Source organism: Brienomyrus brachyistius, chromosome 18 (genome assembly GCF_023856365.1).
Source record: "Brienomyrus brachyistius isolate T26 chromosome 18, BBRACH_0.4, whole genome shotgun sequence".
Taxonomy (NCBI): Eukaryota; Metazoa; Chordata; class Actinopteri; order Osteoglossiformes; family Mormyridae; genus Brienomyrus; species Brienomyrus brachyistius.
The window spans coordinates 4,132,259-4,150,016 of record NC_064550.1 but is presented as its reverse complement, the minus strand read 5'-3'; the positions used below and the strand labels follow the sequence as shown (position 1 = coordinate 4,150,016).

General features: G+C 40.1%; 2 protein-coding genes across 4 annotated transcripts in view; both read left to right on the top strand.

Moving 5' to 3' along the window:
* Positions 1-3,626: 3,626 nt before the first annotated feature.
* sike1 (suppressor of IKBKE 1) lies at positions 3,627-9,379 on the top strand. The gene is made up of 6 exons (XM_048984573.1): positions 3,627-3,724; positions 4,672-4,881; positions 5,058-5,163; positions 5,456-5,598; positions 7,834-7,947; positions 8,198-9,379. The coding sequence occupies exons 2-6, from the start codon at positions 4,720-4,722 to the stop codon at positions 8,345-8,347; spliced, it is 675 nt and encodes a 224-aa protein (XP_048840530.1). The 5' UTR covers positions 3,627-3,724; positions 4,672-4,719; the 3' UTR covers positions 8,348-9,379.
* A 696-nt stretch (positions 9,380-10,075) lies between these two features.
* csde1 (cold shock domain containing E1, RNA-binding) overlaps positions 10,076-17,758 on the top strand; it is a 31,100-nt gene continuing 23,417 nt past the window's right edge. For all 3 annotated transcript variants that reach the window (XM_048984568.1, XM_048984567.1, XM_048984566.1), the window contains exons 1-2: positions 10,076-10,225; positions 16,793-17,449. The gene's annotated coding sequence lies outside the window, so the exon portion shown is untranslated. The remainder of the gene's footprint in view (positions 10,226-16,792; positions 17,450-17,758) is intronic.

Here is a 17,758-nt window from a genome sequence, read left to right as displayed (position 1 = left end):
CATAAAAAAAAAATGTAACAATCAGATGTTTAAAATACTTGATTGATAATTATGGGTCAAAATATCTCTAATCCCAGCAAAGTACAATATGCTGATAGTTAAATGGGTAACAATCAGTGTATCAACGTATATTTTTTTAATTTACAAATATGGAAACATACTATTACATTCTTGCATTGCAAATAATGGAAATGTCAGTATCAAAGCAAATCATGTCTGGGGTAAATGACAACATACTGAGGGTAAGTAAACTGGTTAAATGACATTTTCATACAACCGAGTTCTTACCAGAATCTGAGAAGCTTTGGTCAAAAAATTTGCTGGTATCCATTGTCTGAGTTGAGGTTGCAGGGCATCGGTCTGATCAGACATACCCACACCTCCCTCTCCCCGGCCAGCTCCTCCAGGGGGATACCCAGGTGCTCCTAGGCCGGGTCCTGGGTTTGCCCCAAGGTCTCCTACTGGTTAAACACGTCTAAAGTGCCTCCCCAGGCATCAGAACCACCTCAGCTAACTGGAGATTACAGCTCAATGAAGTCAATTGGGCCACAATCCTCAAACCCCAGCTGCACATCCCTGTCTTCTGAATCTATTTCCTCTGAAGATGATGTGTCAGTGGAGTTCAGTACGTCTTCAAGGTGCTCCTTCTATCCCTATGTCCCCAGTTGAGATCAATCCCTATGTCCCCAGTTGAGATCAATGGTACTTGATCTCTGTTTCTCCCTTCTGAGTGACCTGAGGGTTTGCCAGAATCTTTTCAAGGCCGACCAAAAGTTGTGTTCCATGGCCTCACCAAACTACTTATGCAACTGCTAAAGCCACACCCTGCATCTCCTGTTGGTACCTGTTAGCCGATACTGGAGTCCCACAAGCTAACCAAGCTCGGAGAGCCTCTTTCTTCAGCCTGACGACTCCTTTGCCCAGTACTGTCCACCAGTGAGTTTGTGGTTTCCTATTGTGACAGGTACCAACAGCCTTATGGCCACAGCTCTGCACAGCCACCTTAATAGAAGTACAGAACATTGTCCATTCGGGCTAAATGTTTCCAGGCTCCCTCGGAAAGCAAGAGGTTCTGCTGGAGTTGTGAGTTGATCTCCCCACCAGGCGCCTCTGCCAACCATTCCCAGCATATTCTCACTATACATTTGTATCTCCCAAGTCTATCCAGCATTTACCCCTCAATTTGATCCTATTCGCCACCAGGGAGTGATCAGTTGACAGCTAAGCACCTTTCTTTACACAAGTGTCCAGAACATACAGTGACATTTGGGTAAAGAAGTATGTGAGATGGCTGAAAATCATTCAGATACATAATTACATGCGTATAAACTAACGTTATCCGTAGAGTTTTTGTGTGTCTGTTTTAGCAGGGGGAACCATGTATTCTAGCCTTAAAGTAATAATGTTCCCTCTTCATATCTATGCGCAAATGTATGATTGATGGCTAAAAACGTGATTCAGATACCTGTTAGCATGTAAAGAGATTTGTATCACCAGTTTGGTGTTTTGTACTTTCTGTATCTGTATTATAGGAAACCATGCATCGTGATGTATTAATAGAACTGGATTATGCTTGAAAAGGCACAAAGACATTGTCAGTAATTGATAAATGATCATCTTTAAAAAAAATACACAAATATCGAAAATTCATCCAATGTTTTTGCATGAATGGTTTAATTCAAAGGGGCGGCATGGTTGTGCAGTGGTTTGCACTGTCGCCTCACACCTCTGGGACCCGGATTCGAGTCTCCGCCTGGGTCACAGAATGGTGTGTGAGTGTGCCCTGCGATGGGCTGGCCCCCCATCCTGGGTTGTTCCCTGCCTCGTGCCCATTGCTTCTGGGATAGGCTCCGGACCCCCCGCAACCCAGTAGGATAAGCGGTTTGGAAAATGAATGGATGGATGGATGGATGGATGGGTTTAATTCAAAATCAGCATATAAAGTGACAGAGAAACCGTCTAGCTACAAAGGAGCAGGTCGTGTAATGATTCAAATCAGCGCACGACTGGGGGAACATTGGGGAACTGCACCAAGCCCGGGAAGAGCGATTCAGCACAATTAAAACCCAGCCAATAACAGGACCTAAGCCAGATTATGACTTTTTAAACACAAATTAAACAGCAAGAGAAATTACACACGACTAGCATTCAAACATAAAAAAACTCATTCAATGAAAATGCAAAGGCTTAAAACAATTCATTTAAAAGGGGGATAGAAATGGAAAAGCGTTTTATCTGACTACTACGAGTTGCTATCTTGTGACAGACCCGGTGGATGGATCACGCAGGTGCAGCAACACACTTAAAAGAAAAAGTATTTCTGAAAATTATGTTGTGCGTTCCCGAATATTTCAAACTTTCCTTAATTAATTTATGTAGGGAGTAACTGACGTTAACTCTTGCTATTTATCAAATTAGCGAATGTCAAAATATTTAAAGTATGCTATAGTAACACTCCGCTCCGCTTCTAGCCTTTGTGGTGCCCGGGTGCCCTATACTATACTGCCTATGCCATGACTCTGCCCTTCTATTATCTGCCATTAAACAAACGGAACAAAGTCTGTTGGCTGATTTATTTACAATAATTTACATTAACGGAGTGCCTATCTTGCTGACTTCATAGTCTAATGCTTTAATATTTTACAATTGAAGACGTAAACAGGAATTGTAATTTACAGTCGAAAAGTATTTACAGTGTATTTATTATTTTATCACAAACGCAAATGTCTTCAGCAGGAGACTGAAGTTGGCTGCTATTTATTCGAAATTTCTGTTCCACCTCAAATGTGTCGAGGCCAATTGCAATGACGCAACTGTAGGTGGAGACATTTACCGAGACTTACCCAGTGGAGCATTTGATTTTGGATCCGCATTTATTTAGTCTTGGGTTGATATCTTCTTAACACCTCTCTTGGCCTACATACCGGTACAATAGTCTAATATATAGCCTACAGCATGGTATGCTTGCAGGAATAGCATTTGTGCATCTGATTAGAAAATGAGATATACATCATCATCATCTTCAACAACAACAAAACGTTTTCCCCTATTTGATATCCAAATTATGAATTTAGCCAATAGCTGATTTTGTAGATGTAGATATAAAGGTTATGGACCTGCAGTCCATATCCGGCAAGCGGTGCTGGACCAAGGCCAGGAACACAGTGAAGGACCCCCAGCCACCCAAACAACGGATTCTTTTCTCTCTTGTGGTCAGGGAAGCACGTCCACTCCCTGAAGGCCAATACAGACAGAAAGAGGAGGAACTTCTTCCTGCACGCCATTCGTACCCTCAACCAGGGCAACGCCTAGGACTGACTTGGTGGTCAATCACTTGTGAAGTGGTGTCGTTGTTTATATTGTCCACCAGATGTCATACGATATGGTGTTCAGAGGCTTCCAATCTAACTTTGGTTCCAATGCATCAGTGCTTCGGAAAGTTTCGTTTCGGTCATTAGGGATACCTCGTCCTTAAACTTGAGTTAAATTCCATATATTAAAGACATTTTTCAAGGTGTAGCTAAGTAAATTGCAAAAGATTTGTTTGACGGGGAGAAACTAGAGCAAACACACAACACCCGTATGCCCTAAAAATGACGTAATGTCGTAATAAAACATACGCCGTAAAACAAAGTTCACGCATGCGTGAAACGGTGCGCGTGCGCACTGCAAATCAAACAAGGGACGCGGATCTGGTAGTGACAAGAAGCTGATACCAGACCAGGTAAAATAGATTTTTCAAACTTACTGATTCCCAGATCGTGTGTCTGTTGGGCAGATTGCTTAGTGAAGCTGAGACTATATAATATAATGACGAAAAGTCAATCGCATGTTTAACGGGACAGATAAAAGTTAGGACTGTCGTTGCAAGTAGTGCATGGATGTCTTCATACATGAATTACTTTTTGTTTTCCTCCTTTTACAAACTATCGATTATACATTGGCTATTTCAGTGTTCTCTGTTAAGCTCGAAAACTACCATTACCTTTATGAAATTTCGGGGAATATGACTGGGATTTAAGACTCTATTCGGCTCGAGCAAATGGCGTTGAACGTTAAAAAATATGTGGATATGTGAAAATAAGTGAATACGTGAAATGTGTGAAAATAACCGAATATTGTGTTTAGCAAGCACCTTTACATACATGTGACAAATATTTGATGGTGGTGGTGGTGGTAGTAGTAGTAGTAATAATTAAGTGGTGTAAATAATGTCAATTACCGACCCAATTTTAACAGTATAATTTCTTTAGTGCAGTACCATGGATTTACACGGACTTCCATTCCGAATTTAAGACGTTCAGTTCTGGGTCAAGAGTTGTACTTTATGTATTTATTTTCTTTGAAACTTTTGTGTTATTCGTATCAAACTATTTGTTATATTGGCTTCTTAATGACATTTATGAAGCGAGGGTTGTAATAAGTAGTAGTCCGTATTTTTGAGGCTCCTGCGCACGTTGCTGTATCAATACACTCTTAGCAGAACTGAGATTGATTACTTCTGTTATACTAAGTACAAGTACATTGTAATTTCCATACAGTCTGGGTAGGCATGGAGGAGGCATCGCAAACCCGGAAGCATATAAGGTTCCAATGTGGTTAGTTATATTCACAGTAATACCCAGTGTAGCTATATATGCTGCCTCTGTCTTTTTATTCTGCTCTCTCTAGGACGGAGAGATCTGTTATATTGACCTGCTGCTGTGATCGAATCCTGGCATGATGTCATGCACACTGGAGAAGGTGTTGGTTGATGCTCGAACCCTGTTGGAGCGGCTGAAAGAGCATGACATGGCAGCGGAGGGCCTGATTGAACAGTCAGGGACGCTGAGTCAGAAGGTTCAGAGTATGAGGGAAGTGGGTAGTGGGCTTCCTGACAAGGTGGGTTAGTCGTCTTATAGGCTGGATGACCTTTTTTTAGAGAGAGATACAACCAGAATTGAAGTATCTTGATTATACATAATCGTTTAACAGTTACTGCAATGGCATTTGCCCAGTAGAGGGTGCTGTAGTGTCACAAACACTTGCTGTAAGGTCTTCACTATGCTCTGTTCCAGCATCCAGAGGACAGTGTACAGCTGAAGGAACTGTCTAAGTACAAACCGCATATCCTGCTCACTCAGGAGAACACTCAGATCAAGGAGCTGCAGCAGGAGAATAGAGGTGAACACATTCCCCTGCATTTATGTTTGCATTCTTTTCCTTCATCATGTTGCTCCTTAATAGGTTTCTCCTAATTCATATTTTGTGTAATAATATGTAATATGAATGTTATACAGTACCAGCTGAGAGTTTTTAATTTATGTATGTAGTCTGTAGATTGTGTTACTTTTTTTATTGGGTCATTACTGGCAGTGAATTACTTTTTTAACTTAAGGTAATCATTAGGTAGAGGCTGAATCAGTATATTCTGTGTGTGTGTGTCTGTGCATGTGTGTGTGCATTCATTTCACAGAGCTGTGGCTGTCACTAGAGGAGCACCAGTATGCACTGGAACTGATAATGGGTCACTACCGCAAGCAGATGCTGCAGCTGATTGCCGGCCACAAAGAACTTGACACAAGGCCCATCCTTAGCCTGCACCAGGACCATGCTAAGGTCATAATATACTAAAATATTACACACCAGGCCTTTGTGATAGTGTACAAAGTTATTTCCTAATTACTTTAAGAACCTGCTGCCTTTTTGTCAGATACAGGTGCTTTATTTATTTAATTAATTAATTTATTTATTTATTTATTTATTTATTTATTTATTTATTAAGAAAAATTCACCAAACGTAAGCAAAGCAGAATATGAGCAAAGCTTGACTGGATGAAAACAGGATTGGATGAAGAAACACCAGCAACCCTCAGTATGCTGGTGGCACTACATTTATGGTAGAAAATTAAGACTATCTGCAGACACTTAAGGAAAGTTAAAGAACAGTGAAATGTGAAGAAAACGCTTTGAAGAAATCTGAGGTTATAGATGCTTTCGTCAATTTCAAGTATCCACTACAAAGGATCCAGCAGTCAAGAAATGTTTTGCAGATTTGCATTTGACACAGCTCCAATGAAGCGCGTAGAGGCACTGACAAGAGTAAAGATCAGAAATGTTCAGAATATGTATTTGCTGTGATGATGGACAAAGAAGAGCAGGAAGAGGAGAAATTATCACAGGAAGAGAACTGGATACCATTGAACTTTGGTGCCACCCAGAACATAAAGATACCAAAGACAGAAATGAAAACAGTTGGGTTCTTAATCAAATCAAGCTTGAATTATTGGATTAAAGTTTATTTTGAGTTCATTATGAAAAGACTCACAATGAACAAGCTTTTGGGAAGCCTAAACACCTGGACAGAAGACAATTCTTGAAGAATGCTATTCACGTGGTCTCCTGGTCTAGACATCAGCTTCACAACTAACACCCAAAATCACCTAAAAATTTAATTCAGTTGACTGTAGCCTAGCATATATCCTTCCATCAGGACATACAGATCTTGCAGTGTACACTGTAATTTAATTTCATGCATAGTTTGTCGGTTTCCTCATACACATGTCTACTTCCGAGTAAAGCTGCAGTGTATTTTCATCCATCCATTATCATGACCACTAAATCCTCACTGGTATCGCGGGGGGGGCCCGGAGCCTATGCCGGGAACAACGGGTGCAGGCGGGAACCAACCCTGGGTGGGCGCCAACACACTGAAGTGCAGTGTATTTTTAAACACTTAAATTCTTGATTCTCATATTTGCCTTTAATTGATGTTTGTGCTTAAAAGCCTACTAAACTTTTAAGACATTTGGGTGTATCAGCAAAGATGCTGGTTGAATTTTTTTTATATGTTTAGTTTTAGGGGCGGCATGGTGGTGCAGTGGTTAGCACTGTCGCCTCACACCTCTGGGACCCGGGTTCGAGTCTCCGCCTGGGTCACATGTGTGCGGAGTTTGCATGTTCTCCCCGTGTCGTCGTGGGGTTTCCTCCGGGTACTCCGGTTTCCCCCCACAGTCCAAAAACATGCTGAGGCTAATTGGAGTTGCTGAATTGCCCATAGGTGTGCATGTGTGAGTGAATGGTGTGTGAGTGTGCCCTGCGATGGGCTGGCCCCCCATCCTGGGTTGTTCCCTGCCTCGTGCCCATTGATTCCGGGATAGGCTCCGGACCCCCCGCGACCCAATAGGATAAGCGGTTTGGAAAATGGATGGATGGATGGATGTTTAGTTTTAATTTACTTTTCATTGTTATATGGACAACTCACCACTACCAGAAGTCTGTAATTAAAAAGATGAATAGGCTAACATGGAATATAAGACTGCGCTAAATAGTATATTTAAGCACCCCTAACTAACTAGGAGTAGTGGCATTTCAACAAATTCAAGGACTATTTTCGTGGTCCAGAGAAGTATTTTGGAAACATTTATTACATAAATGTTTATATGGTTTCCTTTTAAGTATTTGTTGAGTACTTTAGTACTTTCTGTACTTTGTACAGTAATAGAGCATCTTCCAGCACTTATGCTGGTGAGGCCTACTATGACCCTCATCTTTGGCATAACGGCACAAGACTGGGTTACACCTTAGGTGGTATAAAGAGTAGTCATTTACAGAAAATTTGTAGCACTTTTCTGCATTAAATGTAAATTACAGGGAAGAGGTTACTCTACATTGTGTAGCGGGTTAGCTGATAGTCTTTTGCCAAAGTCATAACGGACCGCTGTTTTGGCCATCCGGGACATTTTACACCCAGCGTATGCCTATCCATGCTGTGCAGTGAGATTAAATTCTAATGTATTTGTTTAAAGCTGATTCGCTGGGAAATATTCAATTAATTATCTTCCTGTTCTCCAGGAGGTGCAGGGCCAATTGGAGCGAATCTGTGAGATGGGTCAGGTGATGCGGCAAGCGGTGCAGGTGGACAACCAGCACTATTGCACAGTGCGGGAAAGACTGGCCCAGTTGGAGGTTTGTCTGAACATATTAGGAACATTTTGTACAAAACTCTTGCTACTTTTTTTTTTCTTCTTCCCCCATTAACTCGTGCTCTTCTGTGAAAGCAACCAAGCGCACTGTCATAACATAACTTTGTTTCACTTTTGAAACCGAGGATTTAAGTCGTACCCATACCGTTTAATAAAAAACAGCCCTCAATCCCGAATCCCCTTCTGGTCTAGGTATTAACTTGAATTTCTCCCATGTCTGTGGTTGTGTGCAGATCGAAAACAGGGAGCTTAGGGAGCTCCTAGCCATTAGCAAAAACTCCCTAAGGCCAACCAGAGAAGATGTGCCTCATGAGCTGGAGCCGGGGCCTGTTGCAGAAGCCCAGGTAGAAAGCGACCCAGACAGCAGAATGCTACAGCACTGAGCAAGCAACGGCGACCTGTTTTGCTCTCTGTGCACCTCAGGTTTAGCTCAATTATGGCTGATTTTTTTTTAATGTCTTATTTCTGTTCAGTAGCTACTAATTAAAGGTATAAGACTGCAGGTTTAATGTCCACTAGCCATCCAAGAGCCGCATTTTTCTGCCCACTAAGTGGCACGTGCCCAACAAAGAGGCCGGAGATGACCAGTTCACTTGGAATTATTTTCACTTTTATTGTAACAGTACTGTAACAGTCACTATCTCTCCCTTTCTGGTTTGTCTTGTTAATTTCTTTTAAATACTTTGTCATCAGTCATTTTCTTCCAGGCTGTGAAACTTAAAATATCAAATACTAGTTGTTCCCATTTTAATGAGTTTTTGACTAGAAAAATAAGACAGTTGGTTCTAGGAATCCTGTGTCAGCCTTTGTGTAGATCATCTAACATTGTTCTGTAATACGTGTTCTTACTATATTGTGTGTAGGAGTCCCTCAAAAGCTGTATGAATGATATATTCATGTTGGAGTGTTTGGTCTGATAGTAGCTTAAAGCTTTAATTATTTTCTCCCTGTTATTGAGGTAGTCTGTAGAAGTGTCTTATATAAGTATGCTCTAGATTTTGCCTCCCCTTGTCAATGCACTCTACCCTAAAATATGGAGTCTTTAAGCAGTCAGACACCACAGCTTTGTAAATAAGCCAGACAATGCTGGATAACATTGTTCTGTCAGTCAGGTTTTCTGTTCATTGAACATTGCTTAATTGGTGTAGGTATAATGCAGATGACGTAATATAAAAAGTTATGTACGGAATATCCTTCACATATTAACTATATTTTTCATGTCAGAATTGTACCCAACAAAGATTTATTTTTGCTTTTCGCATGCACCATTTGTTGAGTTTGTAAATAATTTATAGGGCAGCACTATGATCAAACTCAAAAGTGATGCACCAAGGACTGTGTGTGTTGCTGGTGTCGCCCACAGATGTCATTTGGGATTCTTTATTAAAGTGCATTTGGTTGCTCTTTCATAAAAAGTGTTTGGATTGTTCTGTCACATTCTGTTATTTAGTTATTTGAATCTTTTAGTGTCTCTCCTGACATTTCCATTGTATAATGTAAAACTGTTTTAGAGGCAACAAAATGAACGAGTCTACTGTTTTACTTCATATTTTATTTTTATTGCGCTCAATTTATGAAATCTTAATGCCAGGTGTACTTACTAGTGCACAACCCCACCAACTTGACCAAAACTCTTAGGGATAAGACTTCCTACAGATTGTAAGCCTAGATATCTTGTTGTTCACAACGAGAAAGCCTCGAATTAAAAAAATTATAATAATAATAAAAAATCTTCACGTGTGCTCAGCCTCACCTTTGGTATGATGATCCGCCATTAGTGCAGGTGCAGGATCCGGGAAGAAGGGCATGTTTGTTTAGGGGCGACCATTGTTAACTTCAGTGCAAGGACTGCATCATCAACAGTAATATTTAGTAAAATGTATCTCTTCTAGGATAAATTTTGGGAAGTGTTACAGTTCCATAAATAAGCGAGCATACCTACAGGCAGTTCGACGCCACGTGTATGCGGATAGAAAGCCGCCATTAATGCACGGCATCTTCTGATTGAGGGTACAGTGATGTGCACAGTACTCGATATACACTGTTAAGACAATCACAGCCTAAAATATACCACGAAACAGAACTTTCTTTTAAAGAAAGATATGCACTTACATGCTTAATAGAGATCCCGCTACTGTAACAAACATGAGCAAAAATGACGTAATATATGTGAAATATCGCGAGAAGACGCCATCCTCATCACTACGTAATGTGCCGTGCTGCTTATGGCGGCGCTGGTGACAGTGCTGAGAGCTGTTGGGGTGAGTTTTTGATATCTTTTTGTTGTCGAAATAGTGTTTCGACGTTCTGAAGTGATATGATTAGGGACACGGGGCTTAGGGGATCAGTTTAATTTTCTTGACAGTAGTAGCTGCAGTGATATCTTCCTTGAAAACCACGACTTGGGCGGGGGCCGTGCGCTAAATTTTTTGTTTTTTTTTTAATCGTCGGAAATCATGTACACAGGCTACTGCTATGCCAAGGGTTTCTGCTTTCACATCGTGTGTCGCTATAGCACAAGAACTCGTGTTAGAGATTTTTTTTTAAAGTTGATTGGTTGGATTGCTCGCTTGTAAACTTGGCGAATAGTGGCCTGCTTGGGTAGCGAACCTAGTTGGTGGTATTATGTGCTAACCCGCTGCCCGTTAGCCTAGTGTGTCGCATTCTTTTTCTTTGTTTCACTGGGGCTCTTTCGAGTAGTGCAGCTGTGAAAACTTACCAGTAAACTAGAGTCTGTTTTCAGTGTAGGAGAAATCAAATATTCTTTGTTGCATATCTTGGTTTTTTTAGTTATTGGCGTGAGATACATACAAGGCAAATGTATCAGTATTTGATCTATTTAGGTACTGTGACTTATTTGTCGTAAATTTTCACTTTTATTATGCATACTTTTAGTAACAATCAAGTACGTTAACATGGCTAACTAGCAAGCAAGCTGGAAAGTACTATAAATTGGCTGGGTGAATGGAATTTCATTTTTATGTAGAACACGAACTCATGACCTAACTGGCGACTTTATTCAAGGTGATTTTTAATGATATGATGTGATTGTAGTGTCTGCACGGTAAATGTTTGTGACTTCTTGATATAAACCATTTTATTACGGATCATAGTAAGGTAACGGAACTATGTGGGAGCTAGCTGACTAGAAGAAATTGGTACCGAACCAGCGCACGTTTTAGCCGTTTCTATCGAACTTTATAAAGGGCTTTAACTGATAAGTAGAAGCGACCAATTAATAACTAAATTCACTTTCTTTCCTGTCCGATCGGCAGAAAGGCAACCAATCAGCAGTGCCGGATGTGGAGGGGGCGGGCTCGGACTGCGGATGCAGTGTGGTTGCGTCACAGGCAGCTGAGCAGCACGCGCTGAGAGCAGGCATCTCCAAAGTCAGGGTCACCATCTAGAAATAGGTGGTTAGATGCGTTCGCGCCTTGGAACTAATCGGTCTATGTGTAGACTAATACAGACAATTAACTGAACTCCTTCATTAATTTTTATGAGTGTCAGGCCTTCTTTATTCCTCTAGGTGTAGCTATCTAGTATACTTGATATTATCATTTGGTCAAGCAATGGTGTAAAACATCCTGGTTGCTTTGGAATGGTTTTAATGGTAAATGCTCATGGAACTAATTAACTGGTATAAATTAACTCAATTGAAGCAACAAGGCAGGAAGGACCCCTCCAAATTACACTCATTATTTAAAAATTCTCTCAAACCTGTCTCATGGTCTGCGAGCCCAACACGAAGGAGGAAAATGATTGATTGTCTTGAAGAGGTCATGTAGAACTTATGCAAAACAGTGGGGGTTAGGGTTAGACTGACTCACTGGATAATCTTGAAAAGGAACTGCCATTGAAATTGCAGAGTTTGCTCATTTTTGTTTTCTCTAATATAGTAAAAATGTTTCAGTGTGACACTGATGGTCTCATCCCAGCTGACTGTCAGGATCCATACAATGTGAGAACTGCATGTGTGTAACGTGCTATCGATTTTAACATTACACATTGTGCCGGCTTAATACATGCACGCGCACACACACACACTAAATGCTACCTGACATGCTTACCTGGATATTCGGTTTCAGATTTTATTGGAAGAGTGTATTTGTCTTGTTTGTCCGTAGGATCAGCCTAGTTCATGGTTTTAGGGGTGGGGTGTAGCTCAGTGCCCGTGTTCAGTTCAAATACCACAGCTGGCAGAGTGACCGTTGGGTCCTTCAGCAAGGCCCTTAACTGCAACTGCCCCGAGGTGCTAGCTGGACCGTATTCCTCATATTGTTGTCACTTTTGACCAAAGCATATGCTGGATAAATGTAAAGCAAGAGATGGATAAAAAGGGGAGATGTTGGAGTGTCGTTTAACCTCACAGATGTACCTTGATTCCAGTGTAACTTTTCATCACAGTTTTTGCTATCAGTGGGCCAGATTCTCTGTTTTGAAGCTAATGTTTCTGTGGCTTTTTGGTTCAACATGTCAGTGAGCTGGGATGCAGTAATTTCAATGTTCACCTCTCATTTGTAGATGTCTTGTGTTGAAAGCCAGTCGCAATCACAGCACACTACTTAACATATTAGGATGAATGTGGAAGTGGAAAAACTAAAATTAAGATTTACCTTTAATAGAGAATTGATTTAGTTTAAATGTTAAATATTTGAAGGGTACTGTTCTTTGAATTGCTTTAGAATTTTATTTTTATTTATTTTTGGAGGATAATGGGAGTGCCTGTATTTTGACACCTGCTGTTCAGTGATGCATTTCAGTTAACCAAACCAAGGCAAAACTTTGTACGCCTCAAAAGTACTGCCTGTTCCTGCTATGCTTAATTAGGATACATTAGCCAGTTACTTAAATGCCTTAGAAGCTAATTAAATACCTAATGCCATAGCCTAAATTTAGGCTAACTATCTCTTATGAGGAGTTGGGATAGAATAAAAACCATACATGATTAGAACTGGAGCACCATAATCCAGATGTAGAGTTGGATCAATACTACAACTTTGACTTGGATACTGATACTAGATTTCACTGCATTTCATGTTGTATTTATTGTACATGGAAACATTAGTCACCCTTTTTTAATGAATACAGTGCAATATTTCCCATATTGGCATCTTTCTTAAACTTGGTATGAATGGTAAATTGATACTGTAAAGCATTGCCATTTAAGTATTATATTGCTTTGAAATAAACAGGCCTATTTATGAATAAACCAACCATGGAACGTGATATGAATGAATCTGCATGTAGGGATGAGCCGATCTGTGTTTTTTTATTTTTTTCAGTTTGGATTCCGATACGCAACTGCCAATACTAATACAGATTCTGATACAAGAGCTCTTTAATAAAATTAATATTTTACTAATTAGGAATGCAACGACTCGAGTAACTCGAATTACTTGACTGCAAAAAATCCTCAATGCAAATTCTTTGCTTCGATGCTTCATTTAATCTGCCCGACAGTGTACTGCTCAGTGATCACTGTGTTTCACACGGAGGATTATTACTGTTGCACAGTGTGCTTATGCTGCATTACGTGTAGCAGAGCGGTAGAAAAAATAAGTATTCCGCTGCAGCCCCCCGTCTCAGGCACCTTCCGGTTCACGTGTGCCCTGAACAATTCGCCATTCTCAAGCCTCGTTACTCTTATGATTCCTGCATGCGCAAAACAGATGAGAATAAAATAATCATAATGTAACGACGTTGCTTCAGTACTAATTTAATCCTGATGTAAATGTATTTCATGTATCCAGAATGAATAACCCAACAGATAATGCGGTAGATGTTTCCAAATCATTATAACATCAGGAATGTTATAGCTAAGATAAAATTTTTGAATTCTTTTGTGAATTTTTTGCATAAACAGGGAAAAATAAAATTTAAAATGCTTTTTGTAATACATTGACAATCATGAAACATAGATCGTGCACAAATATATTCGTAGCATTTTTTTTTTTATTTCCCCCCTAACATGTTAAACAGATAAACGTAAGTTCGAAACTCGTGAAACTGATAAAGAACGTATTTCTTGGTTGATGCGTCAACCCGAGCGGTTGGGGCCCCCTGAGTGGTGATTGCAGCTGCATATTATTGGGAAAAAACAGTGACGACCCTCCCGTAGGGACTCATTGTAAAAAATGGCGGAGAAATTTCTGGCAAACTTCTGGGTCATAGGGACAGCAAATAGTTCCAAGCATTAAGATTCACGACACAGAATTAATTAAAATACTCAGTCCATCTAATCGGTCTGGATCGGTGCTGATACTCATCTGAATATCGGATCGGTGCATCTCAACTTGCTTGAATGCTGAAGATGACGTTAAACAGAAACGCTTAATAGCTGTGTGTAATAACTTCTACATTATATCACTGTCATCAAACTTGCAGGTGCTGTTTATTGGAATGATGTTACATTGATCAGCTGGCCTGAATAAAAAAATGTCACAGGCTGTTAAAACCATAAGCTCGCAGCTGGTCCTGTGAGACATTCTCTAACTAGAGTAGCCACCTATTTCATGTTTTATGGGATTGTTCCATATTGTAAAATAAAATGCTGTGTCCTTTTTGTAGCAGTACGGGAAATTTTGTCCTGTATTTTCAGACCACATGATCAGTTTCCCACTCCTGCTCGGAAAATTTTATTGTTGCGGACCCAGGTGGTGGGTGGCGTTTTCAGATTGAAAGTGGCAATCCTACCTTTATGTGGAGAGTGAGCTGACAAATTCCCTCATTCAACTATGGGAAAAGGCTGATTGCCCAAAGCAATTATCTCCATTATTTTAATAGTTATGTCACTTTGATGCTGCTAACTTTTAATATTGATAAAAATTAAGCATAAGCAAGCAGTATCAGCTAAGATTAACAAATAAGATCTGTTTAATATGTCAAAGTAAAATCAGCCGGTTCTGATGTTAACCGATACATTGTGTTTCTCTACTTGGTATAATGGATGCTGTTTCATTAAGAACTTTTAGAATAGGCTGGTGGATAATAGATCTGATGTAATTTTAACAGGAAACTGGCTTATGCTGCTTCATATTATTAAATGTCTTAACTTTTCAAAAGCAACGGGTACTATTTTTTTGGACTGCCTTTAATGTGGTTGCAAGTTTGTTTCGTGGACTTCTCTAGCTGCCTTTTGAATGGGGCCATTACTCCTTGAGCTATGTGTACTTGTGTGAAACGTCACCATTCCCTAGAACTGAAGTCTTACCCTTGAAGCCCTGGAGCTATTGGCTAATATTGCTGCACTGGCGTTCTGGATAATGTTTCTCCTGTGTGCTCCACTTAAGATGTCAGGGTGAATTGTGGAAAACCAGGTTGCTTTGCAGTGAATAATTTATTTATTTATTTATTTATTTATTTATTTATTTTTTAAAAAAACCTGTCTAGCCAGGATTTAATAATGCAGATTTTTAAAATCAGAGTGGTCTCCTAGTTTTTTCCTGAGATATGTAAAGCAGATGCGCATGGGTATTTTAAAATCAGTTGCAATAACTTTACAGTGTACAGAATTTCTATTTAAAGTGCCATAGAAACAGAGTCACTATCCACCATATTTAACAACAGTTGTACTTTATAATGCAATACACAATGTTTTGACAGCATTTGCAAAAGCAATGATATTGCAGCATATTGAAATCTTGGTGATTTTAAAAAAAGTAAAATAAAATTTAAATTCGCTGGAGGTGGGGGGTCCAATATACTTTTATTACTATGATACCGTCTAAGCCTATTAACAACTTTCAAACTCCTCATAAAAGTTTACCTGTTTCACTCCACTGCTTGTATTTGTGCTGGTTGCAATACATCTGAACACTGCTGTATGCATGCGCCGACCGCAACCATCTACGTTCATAGACAAATGTAGTATGAACATAGGGAGCTGCAAACACAAGGTTCCGTGTGTAATGGCATGCAGAAAAGTTAAATATGAGCTAGATTTAACAGTAACGTTAATGTTGCTAAGTGGTGATACACAAATTATGTAGCAAATTGCAGAAATGCAGCTAATGAAAAATTTAATTATTGGTGACGTTGTTGTAGCTGTAGTTTTAAATGTTGTCTGTATAGTTTATTTGTGTTCAAGAATTTCCCCTTGAATAAAGTTTTATCTTATCTAATTCGACATGGCCAGAGTTCTTGTGGGTTTGCTCTTCAAAATGCAGCTTTTATTACTGACTTAAGCTCCTGCTCCTTTAACTCATTGCTTCCATAACCGTGTGCTGCTGTCGTCCTCTTCCCCCGGATGTCCAATGATGGTGTTTAGCCTGCTTGTTGTTGCAGATAAAGGGTGAGGCTGGGTTGTATTTTTAGGTGTCTGAGGTTGTAAAAAAGGAATCTGGTTGGATGTTAATCTCGGACCAGGCAGTGCTCACTGGTGAACAGTGTCCTGTTTAGTGAATATTCTTTGTTTGCTGTCCTGAGAAAATGATGTATCCTGACCTATGGCACACAAAGCGATAATGTAAATGGTATGTAAATCAATGAAACAGAGAGGGCTTTGAAAGTAATCAACGACATGTCAACAACATCCTCGTTACACCTAATACTCCCACTACTGAAATGAATCGTATCATATGAATCCAGTAATTTGTTTTGATTATTGTAATAAGCCATATTTAAAATATTTGGTCTACACTGATATAGACTGTACATGTCAGTAAAAGATGTGCTGTGTTATGACTGAGGGGGATTTGTAACTTTTAAATTCTTATTGGTTTCTAAGTAGTAAGCTTATGGTGATGTCAGTTATTTACAGCAAGTGATGCCAGTTATGGGCTTAGTGACCAGCTTGTGTTGAAAGTCGCAATTGTTTTTCTTTGCAGTATGAAGTGAAACCGAATTGAATTACGTAACATCAAACTGCTGCTTCAAGTTCAGATCACACCGAAGATTAAGGAAAAACTAAAAACCCAAGTCAAATAGAAATTGCAACAACGCTAAGAAAAAAGAAAAAAAAACGCATCATCAAGGATTGATTCAACAGTCAGCAAACGAAAAGCCAAACAACCAAAGAACAGAGACAAGACAGTCTGCCGAAACGTGGCAACAAGACAAAGCCAGAAGACCACATCTGATCTGAGACCAGAAGTTTGTGCCTACTCAACAGCTTCAATAAAGCACACGTCCCAACGCTGCTCAAAGCCCTCCTCATCCTCGCTGTGCCTCTGTCCCATCGGGGTACGGGGGGGCTACTCTTTGCTAGTTTGACATAGTTCCCCTCCTGTTTGCGCTTTCCTTCCATCCCTCTTTCTCTGTCGTCTTGCTATGTTTTTTTTTCCCCTGAGTTAAAGCAGTGTTACTCCTGTCGGCCTCCTACTGTTATTTCTTCTCTTTTTTTTCCCATTTATTATTATATTATTTTGCTTGAAAATATCACAACACGGGTCAAGCATAATCTGCAGTTTGCGTGCAAACGGAATCGCCTTCGGTGCTCCCTAGACAGCTGCTGTCCAAGAAGCCGCTCATCCCACCCAGACAAGGTAGGCCTCTCTAATGAAAAGTTTGCATGTGCGTTTGGGTGGTGTTCTGCGAACACGTTGCAGAAATGCTGTGTATGCTTTTGAGAAGTGCTTTCTGATGTCAGCAGTGGTACTCTGTGACTCGGCTATTAATGCCTAATGTCTAACGCCAGTGCTTTGGCTTGACCTTTCAACTCACTGAAATGAAAGGTGTGGGGGGAAATACTCAAAACGTCAATGTTCAAGAGTAGAAACAGCCTTGTCCCCCTGAAAGCCCCCTCTTCATTGAACTGTATATGCTATGGAGTGACAGAAAAAACAGCATCCTGT